Source organism: Mustelus asterias, chromosome 3, assembly GCF_964213995.1.
Source record: "Mustelus asterias chromosome 3, sMusAst1.hap1.1, whole genome shotgun sequence".
Lineage (NCBI taxonomy): Eukaryota > Metazoa > Chordata > Chondrichthyes > Carcharhiniformes > Triakidae > Mustelus > Mustelus asterias.
In genome coordinates this window covers 153529257-153548289 of record NC_135803.1, presented here as the reverse complement: position 1 = coordinate 153548289, position 19033 = coordinate 153529257, and the positions used below count along the sequence as shown (strand labels likewise).

General features: G+C 47.6%; 1 protein-coding gene across 1 annotated transcript in view; it reads left to right on the top strand.

The window, feature by feature from the left end:
• Nucleotides 1-19033, top strand: part of LOC144491732 (plexin-A1-like) — a 524825-nt gene that overhangs the window by 211080 nt on the left and 294712 nt on the right. The window contains exons 7-8 of the mRNA XM_078209962.1: nt 3583-3736; nt 13976-14075. Coding sequence (XP_078066088.1) covers nt 3583-3736; nt 13976-14075 — 254 coding nt within the window. The remainder of the gene's footprint in view (nt 1-3582; nt 3737-13975; nt 14076-19033) is intronic.

Here is a 19033-nt window from a genome sequence, read left to right as displayed (position 1 = left end):
AGCACGCTGCCAATTAACTTGGGATCAGATCCGATCCTAACCGTTTGAATAAAATAATTGTGATGGACTGGTTAAGTCACTGATTCGACATGAGGGATGGGGATTGCTGTGAATCATGACCAATCATCGCATCACAGAATTGTTACAGCACAGAAGGAGGCCATTCAGCCCATCTTATTTGTGCCAGCTCTCTGCGAGAGCAAATCAGCTCACGCCAATCCCTTGACTTTTCCCTTTAACCCTGTAAATGCTTCCTCTTCAGATACATGTTAATAAATTCAAATCATAGAAAACCCTACAGTGCAGACGGAGGCCATTCGGCCCATCGGGTCTGCACCGACCACAATCCCACCCAGGCCCTACCCCCATATCCCAACATATTTACCCACTAATCCCTCTAACCTACACATCTCAGGACACTAAGGGGCAATTTTATCATGGCCAACCAACCTAACCAGCATGTCTTTCGGACTGTGGGAGGAAACCGGAGCACCCGGAGGAAACCCACGCAGACACGGGGAGAATGTACAAACTCCAGGAGTAAATCTGCTGACAAAATGGGATCTTCCATAGTAAAACAAATGTTATTTAATAATAATTTTACTATAATGCTAACAAATGAAGCAGTTTAACTATTATTACCCGTTTGAATATTTAAACATGAAAAAAAAATTCTAATTTCTAACTTATCACTGTTTCAGTTCCAAATAAACAATGTTCTTCTTATAGACTTAAAAAACACTTTCAATGCAGTTAGCAACCACAGATATACTTGCTCTAAGGGGTGTAACGAGTCTTGAAGCTCTCAGAGAGATTTTGTGGAGAGAGCATCTTGCAGACCTCTGTCTTTACATAAATCCCAGTCAGAACTCAAAAGTTGTTTCCTCTCTGCTACAAACCTAGCTCCTCCCATTAACCACATGACCCTGTCAATCAACCAAATCAAAAACCCCAGGTGAAATCTTGATCTATAAACAAAAACCCGTTAACTCTATTCTAAATAAACATGACGGCTGGAATTCTCCCCCAAAGATTCTAAATGTTTAATTTGCAGGAATACTGGAGCAATTCACGCTGTTTATTTCAGTGGGAGTTCGCACTAGAATCTTCCACACTCTGCAATTCAGAGGCCACCAGCCTGAATATTATTAGATTTCGGGGGTAGGGCCTATTCCCACCTGAGAGGCTGAAACCAGCGGGCCTCTGTGCATGCTCAGTGACCTCTAACTGTCAGCCTCCTGTTTGCTGGCCAGCTCAATCACTGGCCAGCACTGGACCCCTACAATGCTGGCCCCCTCGCAACCCAATTGTGCCCCCCCCACCATTCCTGGGCCAGCCCCCCGCCCCCCCCCCCGCCCCCATGACAACGGATGAATGAATGCCACTCGACAATCACCAGGCAAGAGTGTTCTCTTCCTTTTGGGGAACACTTCAGCGGTCACGGGCATTCGGCCTCTGATCTTTGGGTAAGCGTTCTCCAAGGCGGCCTTCACGACACACGACAACGCAGAGTCGCTGAGCAGAGATTGATAGCCAAGTTCCGCACACATGAGGACGGCCTGAACCGGGATCTTGGGTTCATGTCACACTATCTGTCACCCCCACGACTTGCCTGGGCTGCAAAATCTCACTAACTGTCCTGGCTGGAGACAATACACATCTCTTTAACCTGTGCTTAATGCTCTCTCCACTCACATTGTCCGTCCCTTTAAGACTTGATTACCTGTAAAGACTTGCATTCCACCCATTATTTTGTAAATTGAGTTTGTGTCTTTTTATGCCCTGTTTGTGAGCTGAAATCCCGCTCACCTGATGAAGGAGCAGCGCTCCGAAAGCTAGTGGCTTTTGCTACCAAATAAACCTGTTGGACTTTAACCTGGTGTTGTGAGACTTCCTACTGATAAAACCCAGGACACAAGATGCTTATTAACCATGCTGTCAACCTGTGCTACCACCTCCAGTGATCTATGCACATTCTTCCCACTAAAATGTATCACCTCACACATCTCTGCAATTTCTTTGGGTGGCATGGTGGCACCTGGGTGGCATGGTGGCTCAGTGCTTAGCACTGCTGCCTCACAGCGCCAGGGACCTGGGTTCGATTCTCGGCTTGGGTTACTGTCTGTGCGGAGTCTGCACATTCTCCCCGTGTCTGCGTGCGTTTCCTCCGGGTGCTCCAGTTTCCGCCCACAGTCCAAAGATGTGCGGGTTAGGTTGATTGGCCATGCTAAATTGCCCCTTCGTGTCAGGGGGGTTAGCAGGGTAAATACATGGACCTGGGTGGGATCGTTCTCGATGCAGGTTCAATGGGCTGAATACCTCCTTCTGCACTGTAGATTCTATGATCTAGTCTATGAATACATTTTGTCTGCTGCTTGTCTGACCACACCTTTTGAAGTTCTACACCGTCCTCCTCACAGTTCACAATATTCCCAAGTTTTGTGTCATTTGCACATTCTGAAGCTGTGCCCTGTAAGCCCAAGGTCTCGGTCATCAAGATATATCAGGAAGAACAGGGGTTTGAATACTGACCTCTGCGGAACTCCACTAGAAACTTTCCTCCAATCTGAAAAGGAACCCTTAACCATTCCCCTTTGGTTCCTGTCACTCGTACCCATGTTGCTACCGTCCCTTTTATTCTGTGAGCTCAGACTTTTCTCAGATTTGTTGCCCATCCCTAATTGCCCCTTGAGAAGGTGGTGGTGAGCTTCCTTCTTGAACCGCTGCAGCCCCTGTGGTGTAGGTACACCCACAGTGCTGTTAGGAAGAGAGTTCGAGGATTTTGACCCAGCGACGATGAAGGAACGGCTGGTATATTTCCATGTCAGAATCGACAGGCACCTTCTGCCCTTGTCCTTCTAGCTGGTAGCGGCTACTGGTTTAAAAGTTGTTATGATGTGGAGATGCCGGCGTTGGACTGGGGTAAGCACAGTAAGAAGTCTCACAACACCAGGTTAAAGTCCAACAGGTTTATTTGGTAGCAAATACCATAAGCTTTCGGAGCAATGCTCCTTCGTCAGATGGAGTGGTCTCTGTTCTCAAACAGGGCACAGACACAGAAATCAAATTACAGAATACTGATTAGAATGCAAATCTCTACAGTCAGCCAGGTCTTAAATGTACAGACAATGTGGGTGGAGGGAGCATTCAACACAGGTTAAAGAGATGTGTATTGTCTCGAGTTGTTGCCAAAGGAGCCTTGGTGAGTTGCTGCAGCGTATCTTGTGGTTGGTACACACGGCTGCCGCAGTGCGTCGGTGGTGGAGAGAGCGAATGTGGATGGTGGTAGATGGGGTGCCAATCAAACGGGCTGTTTTATCCTGGATGGTGTGGAGCTTCTTGAGTGTTGTTGATGCAGTGCTGGTCCGGGGTTGGAAATTGTGCGAGATAGCAGTGCACCTGAACCTCTCGCCCCAAATAGACTGAATACCTGCAAGCGAAGGGTTGAAAGGACAGCGTTCAGGGAAGCAATCGCTTTGAAATATTCTGATTTCTCTTTGTGTCAATCCTGATGTAGCAGAGCCTCTGTACTCTTGTTGGTTTATTAATGTTCTGGTCCTCTCTCTGTCTCTCTCTTTGTAGTTGGTTCTACAAACTCGCAATGTCCCCGATCTATCCACGGGAGTGAACTGTTCCTTTGAGAATTTCACAGAGACCGAGGGTCGGATAATGGACGGGCGGATCTACTGTCGCTCTCCCTCGGCCAGAGAGATTGTCCCCATCACCAGAGGCCACGGTAAGTTTGAGATGTTCCTGTGTCCTGGGTCTATGATGAGTCTGCAACACTGCGGAGCCTCGTCTGGTCATCCCAACGTGTACTTGCTCATGCCACAGTGACGTCAGCCTTTACCCACTTCTCTCTCCCCCTCCCACAATAGCTCAGTGGATGTACAAAGGAAGGACTTGTGTTTGTACTGTGACCTCAGACTGTTCAAAGCCTATGAAACAATTTAGAAGTGTGATTGTTGTTGCAACGAAGTAAAGTTTATTTATTAGTCACAAGTAGGCTTACATTAACACTGCAATGAAGTTACTATGAAAATCCCCTAGTCGCCACACTCTGGCACCTGTTCGGGTACACTGAGGGAGAATTTACCTATTTTCCCCAATCATTGAAGACAGCAGTTCCAGCCGGGTTTTTCTATCGCTCTGAAGTTTCTAGAGTGGGAATTGAATCTCCAACCTTCTATCCCAGCGGCAAGAGGCCTACTGGTATTATCACTTGACAATTAATCCAGAAACTCAGCTAATATTCTGGGGACCTGGGTTCGAATCCCGCCACGGCAGATGGTGGAATTTGAATTCGATTTAAAAAAAATCTGGAATTAAGAATCTACTGATGACCATGAAACCATTGTCGATTGTCGGAAAAACCCATCTGGTTCACTAATGTCCTTTAGAGAAGGAAATCTGCCGTCCTTACCTGATCTGGCCTACATGTGACTCCAGAGCCACAGCAATGTGGTTGATTCTCAACTGCCCTCTGAACAAGGGCAATTAGGGAAGGGCAATAAATGCTGGCCCGCCAGCGATGCCCATGTCCCACGAATGAATAAAAAAGCAGACTGCTATCTGCTGAGACACTGTGGACATTATTCATAAATGCTGGCCTTGCCAGTGACTTCCACATCTTGAGAACGAATAAATAAAAAGTACTGAGTTGTTTTTCTGGGTAACCTTTGTGTATTACCTTACACTGAGTAAACCATGCTTTGTGTCCATGGGATGTTTATTGGGGACATATGGGCATATAATGTTTGGGTCTTGTTTTGGAAGTCTTGACTCATGGGCTCAATGAGATGCCAAAGCGGGATATCCTTGGAATTGTTGGAGTTACACATTCTACTTGGATCTGCGTGTAAAGAGCTTAATTTTATATCCTGGTTAAGGCGGTTTACAATCTGCCAGTTTTTTAAGGAGCCCTGGGAGTTACATAAACGAATGTTACAGTCGGGAAAGGGCCGGGGGTAGGTTATTTACACGGGAATAAAAACTTTTTAAAAAATTGTTACAAGCTTAGCTACAGATGTGTCCCAGATGTTGCCTTGGCTTGTTCTTCCCATTCTGTTCATCTGCTCCGGGAGGGGGGGATGGGAGGGCGAGAGTTGGAAACAACAAATTATTCCTGCAGCTGTCTTCAATGATTGGGGAAAATAAGTAAATGATTATTGTGTGTGGCTTTTCTTGCCAATGAGTCTGATGGCTCCAATGCAATAAAGTATCACGGTCGTTATCTCCAGCACCAAGGCTATACTGCAGATGCCTGGGGAAGGCAGGAGGAAGGCAAGTCACTCACTCAACGTTCCAGGGCATTTTTATGCGATAACTTCTGAATGTCTGTAAGATGATGCTCCTTGAGGTTTAGGCTGCACAGAGTAACACCACAAGTCCCAGGAGATAATTGTTTAGGTTTATTTATTAGCGTCACAAGTAGACTTACATTAACACTGCAATGAAGCTACTGTGAAAATCCCCTAGTTGCCACACTCCGGTGCCTGTCCGGGTACACTGAGGGAGAATTTAGCATGGCCAATGCACCCCAACCAGCACATCTTTCGGACTGTGGGAGGAAACCAGAGCACCCGGAGGAAACGGGGAGAACGTGCAAACTCCACACAGACAGTGGCCCAAGCTGGGAATCGAATCCGGGTCCTTGGCACTGTGAGGCAGCGGTGCTAATCACTGTGCCACTGTGCTGCCCAGCAATTCACCTTGGAGACCACATTTGTGGAAATCACTGTGATTGTTCTGACTCACATAACTTGCATGATACAGCTATTCTGGTAACCTATAGGAAAAATAACCCTGCTGTTATTGGGAGACTTTGCTGTAGCTTCAGTCGTGAGTGCCATTTGCTGCTGCTTCTTTCATTTAATCGATCATGCCATGCGGACGTCTCTGGCTAGGCCAGCGTTTATTGCCCATCCCCAATACGAACATGTGAATCAGGAGCAGAAGTAGGCCTTTCGGCCCCTTGAACCTGCTCTGCTATTCAACAAGATCATGGCTGATCTGTTTGTGTTTCGAGTTCCACATTCCCATCTACCCTCTTTGATTCCCTTGTCTAACAAGAATCTATCTACTCCTCCCTAAAGATATTCAGTGACCCCACCTCCACCACCTTCTGAGGCAGAGACCTGAACTCCCCTGCTTCACCCACCACAGAATCAGAGCGGGTGAGAGTCCGGCAATGGAAATCTCCGCTGACCTCGGGCGGGAATCTCCGGTCTCGCCCGAGCTAGGCCGGTAAATCCTGCCCAGAGTGTTCCAAAGTCGCACAATCCTCTGAGAAACAACATCCTCATCCTAAAAGAGCAATCCCTAATTATAAAACAGCGCCCCCTGGTTCTCGACTCATTCACATGAAGAAACATTCTTCCCACGTCCACCTTGTCAAGACCGTTCAGGATCTTATGAACTTCAATCAAGTCATCCCTCACTCTTCTAAACTCCAGTGGAAACAAGCCCAGCCTGTCCAGTCTCTCCTCATAAGGCAACCCGCTCATTCCTGGCATTCATCCAGTAAACCTCCTCTGAACTGCCTCCGATGCATTTACATCCTTCCTCAAATAAAGAGACCAAAGCTGCACACAATACTCGAGATGTGGCCTCACCAATGCCCTGTATAACTGAAGCATAACATCCTTACTTTTATGTTCAATTCCTCTCGTAATAAAGGTGATCGTTCCATTAGTCTTCGTGATTACATGCAATATCAGCATCTTAATTTTTTGTGACCCATGCACTAGAACACCCAGATCCCTCTGCACCTCAGCATTCTGCAGTCATTCCCCATTTAAATAATATTCTGCTTTTTTGTTCTTCCTGCCAAAGTGAACAGCTTGACATTTTCCCACACTATCGGCCAGATTCTTGCCCACTCACTCAACGTATCGATATCCGTCTGCAAACTCCTTGGCCGGAATGTTACCACCGTTCACACCGGCGGGATTTTCCCATCCCACCGCAGTGAACGGAGATTTGGCTGGATGCTGCAGTGGGAGCGTGGCATGAACGGCCAGTAGGAGTGCGCCCCTCATGTTTTCTTCATGACATACTTTCCCACCTATCTTTGTATCATCTGCAAATTTGACTTGATTTATCAATGTCGCATGTATTAACATACAGTGAAAAGTATTGTTTCTTGCGCGCTATAAAGACTAAGCATACCGTTCATAGAGAAGGAAACGAGAAAGTGCAGAATGTAGTGTTACAGTCATAGCTAGGGTGTAGCGAAAGATCAACTTAGTGCGAGATAGGCCCGTTCAAAAGTTTGACAGCAGTAGGGAAGAAGCTGTTCTTGAGTCGGTTGGTACGCGACCTCAGACTTTTGTATCTTTTTCCTGAAGGTGGAAGAGAGAATGTCCGGGGTGCGTGGGGTCCTTAATTATGCTGGCTGCTTTTCCGAGGCAGCGAGAGGTGTAGACAGAGTCAATGGATGGGAGGCTGGTTTGCGTGATGGATTGGGCTACAAATTTTGTTACCATGCCTTCGCTCCCCTCATCTAATTCACTGATGTAAATCGTAAAACATTGAGGGCCCAGGACAGACCCTGCGAGATTCCATCATCACATCCTGCCAATCGGACAAAGACCCATTTATACATACTCTCTTGTTTATCCGTTAGCTCACCAATCTTCTACCCATGCTAAATGTTACCCCTGACACCATCAGCTTTTATTTTCTGCAATACCCTTTGATGTGGCACCTTATCACCTGCCTTCTGGAAATCCAATTACAGTACGTCTACAGACTCCTCTTCATCCACAGCACATTCCTTCAAAGAACTCCAATAAATCGGTTAAACATGATTTCCCTTTCACAAAACCAGGCTGCCTCTTCCCAATTACCTTGCGTTTCTCTCAGTGCTCAGCTCAGTGGGGTGGCACGGTGGTTAGCACTGCTGCCTCACAGCGGCAGGGACCCAGGGTTGATTTCCAGCCTCGAGTGTCTGTCTGTGTAGAGTTTGCATGTTCTCCACGTGTCTGCATGGGTTTCCTCCGGGTGCTCTGGTTTCCTCCCACAGAGGAATTCAAATTCATTTATGGGATGTGGGTATCGCTGCCTCGGCCAGCATTTATTGCCCATCTCTAGAGAAGTGGTGAGCTGCCTTCTTGTACCACTGTAGCCCTCCCTACAATGCTGTTAGGGAGGGAGCTCCAGGATTTTGACCCAATTATCCACTATTGATTCTACATTGTCACTGTCCAGAGGATCAACATTCACTTTACCTTTTTCTTGTGTGAATACCTGTAGAAACTATTTCGATATTATTGTACAATTCTAGCTAGCTTCCTCTCGATCTCTAATTTATTTCTCCTGATGAACCTTTTAGTTATTCTCTGCTGTTCTGACCAATCGGTGACATGCCAATTACCTGATCTGTCACTCATCTATGTGGAGTCTGCATGTTCTCCCCGTGTCTGTGTGGGTTTCCTCCAGGTGCTCTGGTTTCCTCCCACACTCCAAAGATGTGCGGGTTAGGTGGATTGGCCTTGCTAAATTACCTCTTAGTGTTAAGGGGATTAGCAGAATAAATACATGGGATTACGGGGATAGGGCCTGGGTGGGATTGTTGGTGCAGGCTAGATGGGCCGACTGGCCTCCTTCTACTCTGTGGGGTTTCTATGATTCCATGATCATCTTTATGCAGTTATATACTTTTTCCTGAAGTTCGATGCTTTTCCTAACTTTCTTAGTCAACCACGGATGGCACAGTAAGTAGTCTCACAACACCAGGTTAAAGTCCAACAGGTTTATTTGGTAGCACGAGCTTTCGGAGCGCTGCTCCTCCTCCTCCTTCAACTGATGAAGGGGCAGAGCTCCGAAAGCTCGTGATTCCAAATAAACCTATTGGACTTTAACCTGGTGTTGTGAGACTTCTCACTGTGCCAACCCCAGTCCAACGCTGGCATCTCCACACCATGGCAACCACGGATGGTGGGCGCTCCCTTTAGAATTTTTCTTTGTAGTCGGAACATACTTATTCTGAAATATCCCCGTAAATCATAGAAATCATAGAAACCCTACAGTACAGAAAGAGGCCATTCGGCCCATCGAGTCTGCACCGACCACAATCCCCACCCAGGCCCTACCCCCATATCCCTACATATTTTACCCACTAATCCCTCTAACCTACACATCTCAGGACACTAAGGGGCAATTTTAGCATGGCCAATCAACCTACCCCGCACATCTTTGGAATGTGGGAGGAAACCGGAGCACCCGGAGGAAACCCACGCAGACGCGAGGAGAATGTGCAAACTCCACACAGACAGTGACCCGAGCCGGGAATTGAACCCAGGACCCTGGAGCTGTGAGGCAGCAGTGCTAACTACTGTGCTACCGTGCCGCCCCGTGTCTGCCAAATGTCTGCCACTGCTCCTCTATTGATGTATCCCCTAGCCGAGTATCCCAGTTCACCTCATCTAGCTCAGTTTTCATGCCTATATAGTTGCCTGCATCTCCACATCATCTATTTGCCCTTATTTAAATTTAAAATACTCGCCTTCGACCCACTTTTCTCACTTTCAAACTGGATGTAAAATTCAGTCACATTGCGATCACTGTTACCTGGGGATGACTTTACTGTGAGGTGATTAATTAATCCTGACACATTACACGAGACGGAGTCTAATATAACCTGCACTTCAGTGGTTCTAAAACGTGCTGCTGTATAAACTATCTCGAAAGCATTCTTTGAACCCCTCATCCAGGCTATTAATTCCAATCTGACTATTCCAGTTTATATGTAGGTTAAAGTCACTCATGGTATTGCCGTCCCTTTATCATAAGCACCCACTTGGTGTATAATCTGTTTTGCATTGTTGGTGTTGTTTGGGGGCCTGTAAATCACTCTCAATGGCAAGTTATTTCCTTTACTCTTCCTAATCTTCACCCAAACTGATTCCATATCCCAGTCTCCTTAACTGAGATCAATTCTAACTATTGCAACAATACAATCCTTGAATAACAGTGCTACCCCTCCACCTTTACCTAGATTCCTACTCTTGAATGTCGTATACCCCTCAATATACGGGACCCAATCCTTATCATTCTGCAGCAATGTCTCCCCAATGGCTATCAGCTCATTTATTTACTTCCATGTACGCTAACAATTTGTTTACTTTGTCGTGAATGTTGTGTGTATTCAGATAAAGATCCTTTAGTTTTGTCCTCGTGTTATTTGTGTAACATCTAGTCTTGACTCTTGATACATTCTTTGTTCTTTTTCTCTCTGTCCCTTCCTGCCATTCTCATTTTCCATATTATTTGTTTCTCTCTTACCTTTTCTTTACTTTTTGAAACACCACACCTTTCCACATTTTGATTTGATTTATTATTGTCACATGTGTTAACATATAGCGAAAAATATTGTTTCTTGCGTGCTATAGAGACAAAGCACACCGTTCATAGAGAAGGAAATGATAGAGTGCAGAATATAGTGTTACAGTCATAGCTAGGGTGTAGAGAAAGATCAACTTAATGCAAGGTGAGTCCATTCAAACGTCTGACAGCAGCAGGGAAGAAGCTGTTCTTGAGTCGGTTGGTCCGTGACCTCAGGCTTTTGTATCTTTTTCCCAACGGAAGAAGGTGGAAGAGAGAATGTCCGGGGTGCGTGGGGTCCTTAATTATGCTGGCTGCTTTGCCGAGGCAGCGGGAAGTGTAGAATTTGTCCCCATTATTTAGATTTAAACCATCTCTACTTCTTTAGTTATGCAGTTCCCAAGAATACTGGTCCCAGCGTGGTTTTGGTGTAGACCGTCCCAACGATACAGCCCCCCACTTTCCCCAATACTGGTGCCACTGCCTCACAAACCTGAACCTTCTTCACTCACCCCAGTCTTTGAGCCACATAGTCATCTCTCTGATTTTGTCTACAAATGCCAATTTGCACGTGGCTCAGGGAACAACCCAGAGATTATGACCTTTGAGGTTCTGCTTTGTAATTTAGTGCCTAACTCCTCAGACTCTCCAAGCAGAACCTCTTTCCTTCTACATGGCCCTACATGGACCAAGACAACTGGATCCTCCCCCTCCCACTGCAAATTCCTCTCAGCCCAGAGCAGATGTTCTGAACCCTGGACTCTCTCTCTTTGCTGTAGAGAACAGTGCCAATCCCCTTCACTAAAGTTCATTTATTAGTGTCGCAAGTCGTTTACATTAACACTGCAATGAAGTTACTGTGACAATCACCTAGTCGCCACACTCTGGCGCCTGTTCGGGTACACTAAGGGAGAATTTAGCAAGGCCAGTGCTAAACCAGCACTCATTCGGACTGTGGGAGGAAACTGGAGCACCTGGAGGAAACCCACGCAGACACGGGGAGAACATGCGAACTCTGCACAGACAGTGACCCAAGCCAGGAATCGAACCCGGGTTCCTGGCGCTGTGAGGCAGCAGTGCTAACCACTGTGCCACTGTCCTGTGTCCCCTGCCTAATACCGCAACATTCTCAAATGCTCTCCCCAGTTGAATGTACCATGGTACTGTGGTCAGTCAACTCATCCACCCTGCAGCTCCCGCTCTGAGACAAACAAGCTGGGGTGGCACGGTAGCACACTGGTTAGCACTGCTGCTTCACAGCTCCAGGAACCTGGGTTCGATTCCCGGCTCAGGTCACTGTCCGTGTGGAGTTTGCACATTCTCCTCGTGTCTGCGTGGGTTTCCTCCGGGTGCTCCGGTTTCCTCCCACAGTCCAAAGATGTGCGGGTTAGGTTGATTGGCCATGGTAAAATTGCCCCTTCGTTTCCTGAGATGCGTAGGTTAGAGGGATTAGTGGATAAAATATGTAGGGATATGGGGGTAGGGCCTGGGTGGGATTGTGGTCGGTGCAGACTCGATTGGGCCGAATGGTCTCTTTCTGCACTGTAGGATTCTATGATTCTATGATCTATTCTATGATCTAGAACCTCAACTCAATTGGACATTTCAGGGGCTGACGCTTGTGCACTCCTGCCCTCTGGCTCTCCTTACTTGCCTCACTCTCAGTCTCTGACAGAACCCCTCTGTCCCTGGTCACTGACCAAATCAGAAGATCCTACTCTCAGTGGCTGTCTCCTGGTACAAAGCATCCAGGTAACTTTCCCCCTCCCTGATGTGTCACGGTGTCTGCAGCTCAGCCTCCTGCTCGATGACTCTGAGCCGAAGCTCCTCCAGCCACGAACATTTACTGCAGACGTGTTTGCTCTGGATCACACTGACATCCAGGACCCCCGACATGCTGCAGCCTTGGTACATCACCTGTGCTGTCTTCCTTGATGTGTTTTAAATATTGACTACATTCATTTATTTATGTTACTTTTTAATATATTTTGTTGATATATATTTTAAACCTGAGGGAAGGAATGGAACTGACCCACTAAACCAGATACTTCCCGAACAGCTAACTCCTTTCCCTGGAATAGAGTAAAAACCAATTCCTACGGCATGAGAAAGATGGAAAATGGAAATGAACACCCTTTCCCCGAACTCCCCCCACACCAAACTCCAAGCCTGTACTCTGCAATTGCCCTCGAGAAGGTGGTGGTAGGTGTACCTAGACCTATGAGGTGTAGGTACACCCACGGCGCTGTTAGGGAAGGAGTTCCTGGATTTTGATCCCATGACAGTTCATAAGCTCATAAGATAAAGGAGCAGAATTAGGCCATTCAGCCCATCGAGTCTGCCCCACCATTCGATCATGGCTGATATGCTCCTCATCCCCATTTTCCTGCCTTCTCCCCATAACCCTTCAACTCATTACCAATTAAAAATCTGTCTAACTCCTCCTTAAATTTACTCACTGTCCCAGCATCCACTGCACTTTGGGGTAGCGAATTCCACAGATTCACAACCCTTTGGGAGAAGTAGTTCCTCCTCAACTCTGGAGAAGTTGAGGAGAAAGTGAAGGAACGGCGATATATTTCCAAGCCAGGATGGTGAGAGGCTTGGAGGGGAACTTGCAGGTGGTGGTGTTCCCATGTATCTGCTGCCCTTGTCCTTCTAGATGGTTGAGGTGATAGGTTTGGAAGGTGCTGTCGAAGGAACCTTGGTGAGTTCCTGCAGTGCATCTTAAAGATGGTACACACGGCTGCCACTGTGCATCGGTGACGGAGGTCGTGGATGCTGAAGGCATCACTGGAGATTCTGTTTAAATGGACTCAATTTGCTGCCCAAATCGACTCTTTACTTGCTGAGTAAATACATTGTGTTGTGCTCCAGGCTGTTAAAATGGATTTTGCTGATTGCTTGACTGTTTGCTGTAAAATAGATTCTGTTTGAAGTAAGTTCCACCCTGGGTCTGATTGAGTGGTGATGCCGATGGTATCTATACTTTTGTAGGATTTACAGGGCAGCTTTGCTGAGAGAAGCGAAAAAACACCATTCGAGTGCTGAGGGAGTGCTACATTGTTGGAGGGGCAGTCCTTCAAATGAGACATTAAACTGAGGCTGTATCTGCCTATTTGGGGAGCAGGAGAGAGTTTCATTTGGAGAGTTAAGGTACTGACAGAGTGGGTTTGGGTGGAGGGTTAAGGTACTGCATTGACTGAATGGGTTTCCATGGATTACACATTGTAGTGGCACAGCGGCACAGTGGTTAGAACTGTTGCCTCAGAGGGCCAAGGGTTCGATTCCTGGCTTGGGTCACTGCTAATGTGGAGTCTGCACATTCTCCCAGTGTCTGCGTGGGTTTCCTCCGGGTGCTCCGGTTTCCTCCCACATCCAAAGATGTGCCTGTTAGGTGGATTGGCCACGCTAAATTGCCCCTTAGTGTCAAGAGGAACTAGCTAGGGTAAATACTTGGGGTTATGCAGATAGGGCCTGGGTGGGATTGTGGTGGGTGCAGACTCAATGGGCCAAATGGCCTCCTTCTGCACTGTAGGGATTCTATGATTAATCAGCCTTTTTTGTGTGTTTATGACTTTGTTTCATGTTTTTGAATGATCCTGGAAAGTGCATGTTTAATCTCCTCTCTGCTATGTGCTTCGTTCAGGGGACAAGCGGGTGGTCAAACTGTACTTGAAGTCGAAGGAAACGGGCAAGAGGTTTGCCAGCACCGACTTTGTGTTTTACAATTGCAGCGTTCACCAATCGTGAGTATTAACTTTGTTCAGCTGAAACGCTTCCTTCCCCTTTGTTGCTTCTCCTCCTGGGATGAGGCTGTGACAGTTCTGGCAGCGTCTGGTCCCTCACCCTCGTGCTGTTCCTCGTGCACAAGCCTGGACCATGAGTGTGGAAGGGTTATGCACATGCACGGCGGCACAGTGGTTAGCACTGCTGCCTCATAGCGCCAGGGACCTGGGTTCGATTCCTGGCTTGGGTCACTGTCTGTCTGGAGCACCCGGAGGAAACCCACGCAGACACGGGTTCTCCCCGGGTGCTCCGGTTTCCTCTCACAGTCCAAAGATGTGCAGGTTAGGTGGATTGGCCATGCTAAATTGACCCTAGTGTCAGGGGGATTGGCAGAGTAAATATGTGGGGTTATGGGAATAGGGCCTGGGTGGGATTGTGGTCGGTGCAGACTTGATGGGCCGAATGGCCTCCTTCTGCACTGCTGGGATTCTATGAAAATTGTTCCTTAGTGTCCAAAGATGTGTAGGTTAGGGGGCTTAGCGGGGTAAATACATGGGGTCACAGGGATAGGGCTTGGTTTAGATGCTCTGTTGGAGAGTTGGTGCAGATTGGATGGGCTGAATGGCCTTGTTCTGCACTGTAGGGCTTCTATCCTTCTATGTTGGGACACATGAAACTGAGCTGGATATCTTTGCTGCAGTTATTCTGAAACTGACATCTTAATATAAGCTAATGCCTCCTCGGTAGCTGTTATGTATTCTAATGCAGAGGGAGTGCTGCACTGTCAGAGGTGCCACCTTCTAGATAAAGGCATTACCCTAACCTGAAAGACTCTGCCCACTCAGGTTCCAAGGGAGAATCACAGAGGAATCCTCCCTCTGAGTATCCTGACCAATGGTTATCCATCAACTACCTTGCTAATGTCAATTACCTGGTTAATTATCTCATAGAATCATAGAATACCTACAGAGCAGAGGGAGGCCATTCGGCCCATTGAGCCTGCACCAGCAACAATCCCACCCAGGCCCTATCCCCGTAACCAATCCCTCTGCCATCCCCCGAACACTAAGGAGCAATTTAACCTGGCCAATCAACCTAACCCGCACATCTTTGGACTGTGAGAGGAAACCGGAGCACCCGGAGGAAACCCACGCAGACACGGGGAGAACATGCAAACTCCACACGGACAGTGACCCAAGCCGGGAATCGAACCTAGGAGTCCCTGACGCTTGGAGGCAGCAGTGCTAACCACTGTGCCACCGTGCCGCATTGCTGTTTGTGGGAGCTTTCTGTGCATGAATCGGCCATCCAGTTTCCCTGTTACAACTGTGATCACCCTTCAAAAGCACTTGGTTCGCTAATAGGCACTTGGGGGACGTGCTGAGGATGGGAAAGGCATGATGTAAATGCAAATTCTTTCTTTTTATCTCTTACATCGGACTTTGACTTTAGGAGCAGATCCTTCGAGCCTGACTCCACCATTTGATAAGATCCCCTGGGGAATTGCTGACCTTCCGTTGGAAGATATTCACTACAGCACAGATTCACCAGAATTTTACCAGAGCTGGAGCTGTGAGATTATGAGGAGGGATTGCAGTAATTGGGCTTGTATAGCTTGGGCTCATGAGGAAAGGTCAAGCAGGTTGGGCCTGTGTTCACTGGCATTTGGAAGAGTGAGAGGCGATCGTATTGAAACATGTAAAATTATGAGGGGGCCGGACAGGGTGGTTGCTGAGAGGATGTTTCCCCTTGTGGCGGAGTCGAGAACTGGAGACACAGATAAAAGATAAGGGGCCTCCCATTAAGATGGACTTGAGGAGGAATTTCTTCTCTCAGAGGGTCGATAGTGTTCTCTTCCACAGAGAGCAGTGGAGGCTGGCTCATTGAATATATTTAGGGCTGAGTTAGACAGGAAAGACAAGAAAGATGGAGGTTATTGGGCGTTGCAGCACAGTGGGATTGAGGCCAGAACCAGATCAGCCATGATGTTATTGAATGGTAGGGCAGGCTCGATGGACCGAATAGTCTACTCCTGTCCTTTTTTTTAATTCATTCATGGGACGTGGACATCGCTGGCTGTCTGGCATTTGTTGCCCATCCCTAGCTGCCCTTGACAACTGAGTGGCTTGCTAGGCCATTTCAGTTGAGAGTCAACCCCATTGCTGTAGCTTTGGAGTCACATGTAGGCCAGACCGGGTAAGGACGGCAGATTTCCTTCCCTAAAGGGACATTAATGAACCAGATGGATTTTTCCGACAATTGACAAAGGTTTCATAGTCATCAGTGGATTTGTAATGCCAGATTTTTTTTATTGAATTCAAATTCCACCATCTGCCGTGGCGGGATTCGAACCCGGGTCCCCCAGAACATTAGCTGAGTTTCTGGATTAATAGTCTAGCGATGATACCACTAGGCGGTCACCTGTTCCTTGTGATCATGTGAATCGAATGGGTTAAACAGCGATTTCATTCAGGTTTTTAGGATTTCGGGCAAGGAAATAAATAGGGTAGACAGAGGGAGATGCCATTTCTGCTGGTGGGGGGGGGGGGGGGGGGGAGACAGGGGGTGGGGGTGGGGAGGGGGCAGTACCCAATAAGGGGGACATAACCCTAAAATCAGTGCCAAGCTGTTCAGGAGAGAAGCTGGGGATGTCCCCATCTCACAAAGGGTGTCAGATGAGTGCAACCCATTCTCACTAAAAGCAGTAAACGATCTTATTTCTGAGATAGATTTCTTTTATGCCAAGAGAGATGCAGCCAAGACATGTGGATGGAGTTAAGTTACTGATCAGCCAGGATCCCATTGAAGGGCAGAGCGTGCTTTAGGGGTTGGCTGGCTTCCTCCTTATGTTCTCTTGTTCACGGCGATCTGGGATGGCGGCAAATGTTTTCCGTAAGCTGAAGTGATTAGAGAGTTGCACAGATTTATCCAGCGCAGAGGGCTCTATCTGAAACGCGTGCGTGTAATATTAACTGATGTCCCGTAGCCATCCCCATCGGCAGTCGGGAGCACGGGTTGCGAATTTAACATGCTAAATGGGAGCTGTGTTTAACCTACGTGAACACTCCCAGTGGCCAAATAGGGACATGCTGAGATCAGCACGATACCAATTGTTGTGGGGAGCTCTCTGTTGATAAGGCAGCTGCTTCTCCAAATCTACCTCCTGCCCTGGAGAGGGGCCAAGATATCAGGGTCAGGGAAAAACCAGCATGAAGTGCTGGAGCCGTGGAGTATTTTCAACACTTTGAAGAGCGCTTGACGCAGCAAATCTCTGCTGCACTGTTAACAGAGAAGCAGGAGGATGAGCTGCTTTCGAACGCACAATATGGGGACTAAATGTCAGACGCTGAGGGCCCCTCCGCAGTGATGCATTGTTGGCTGTACAATGGGGACCCACATCAGCAGAAACCTGCACAAAGTGGCCACTTTGTCGGGGATCCAAACATCTCACTTTGGCGCAAAACTCAAGAAGCTCACAAGTCGTAGATCAACACAAAGTGGCCACAGGGGTTGTAAAGGAAGTGGGTTTTTTTGTGGAATGGGATTCCCAGTGTCCATTCTTTAAAAAAATTCCTTCGTGGGACATTAGAGTCGCTAACTGGCCAGCTTTCATTGCCCATCCATAGTTGCCCTTGGATTGATACAACTGATTGGCTTGTCAGGCCTTTCCAGAGAGTGATAAAGCATTAAAAGATCCAAAATCCACCCAATCTCTGGCTCTCCAAGGGCCTGTTCACCTCAATCTGCCTGAAGTGAAACAAAGGCTTGTGTCTATTGATGCAAAGTGTGTTCTACACCTCAAAGAATGAGGCAGAGAAAGGCAAGAAAGTAGGTTGGTGTGGGCAAAGTGCGTGCAAAGGAGGAGGTGGAGACACCCAGGTAAGAGGGCAATGAGAAAGATACAGCGAAAAAGATGGAGCAGTAAGAAGGGAGCTGGACAGAGAAAGTGATAGTGACAGACAGAGACAGAGAGTATTTTTTTAATTCATTCGTGGGACATGGGCCTCGCTAACTGGCCAGCATTGATTGCCCATCCCTGGTTGCCCTTGCATTGATACAACTGCGTGGCTTGTTAGGCCTTTCCAGAGGGCACTTGAGAGTCAACCACATTGCTGTGGCTCTGGAGTCACATGTAGGCCAGACCGGGTAAGGACGGCAGATTTCCTTCCCTAAAGGACATTAGTGAACGAGGTGGGTTTTTCTGACAATCGACAATGGTTTCATGGTCATCAGTAGGTTCTTAATTTTTACCGAATTCAAATTCCACCATCTGCCATGGTGGGATTTGAACCCAGGTCCCCAGAACATTAGCTGAGTTTCTGGATATAAATCTAGCGATAATACCACAAGGCCAACCCTTCCGCTTGTGCTTAAGAAACCATCTTATCTGTGGAACTGGACAGCTTGGTTCTGTGGGATAGGGCACTTTCTCCACTGCTATGGATGCTGGGTAAAGAACCCTCCATTCTCCTGGGAATATTCACTGTATATTTGTATCCTACATTGCGACGGTGGCTGCAAGTACTTCACGGGCTATCAAGCACTGTGGACTGACCCTGAGAAGCTATCTAAATGCAAGTCTGTTTCTTTTGTTGAGTGATTCTTTTGAAAATAAGGGCATCTGCAGTGGAAAGGGAGGGCAGCTGAATCGAACCCGGGTCCCTGGCGCTGTGAGGCAGCAATGCCAACCACTGTGCCACCGCGTCGCTGATGTCCGGGATGTTTCGGTTTCATTGTTCACATTTAGATGGGAAAGTGCCTATGTAAACTGTCACGCTACAGTTACCTACTCTGCCCACTGGAGGCACTATAATCTTCATTCATGAGACAGTGGGTGAAATTTCCCCACCCCGCCCACCCCATGGGAATCGTAACGGGCAGGACACAGACCATGCAAAGGTCCGATGATCTTAGGCGGGAATTTCCTGCCTTGGGGGGAGGCGCGGCCGGAAAATCCCGTCCAGGGTCGTTACCATGT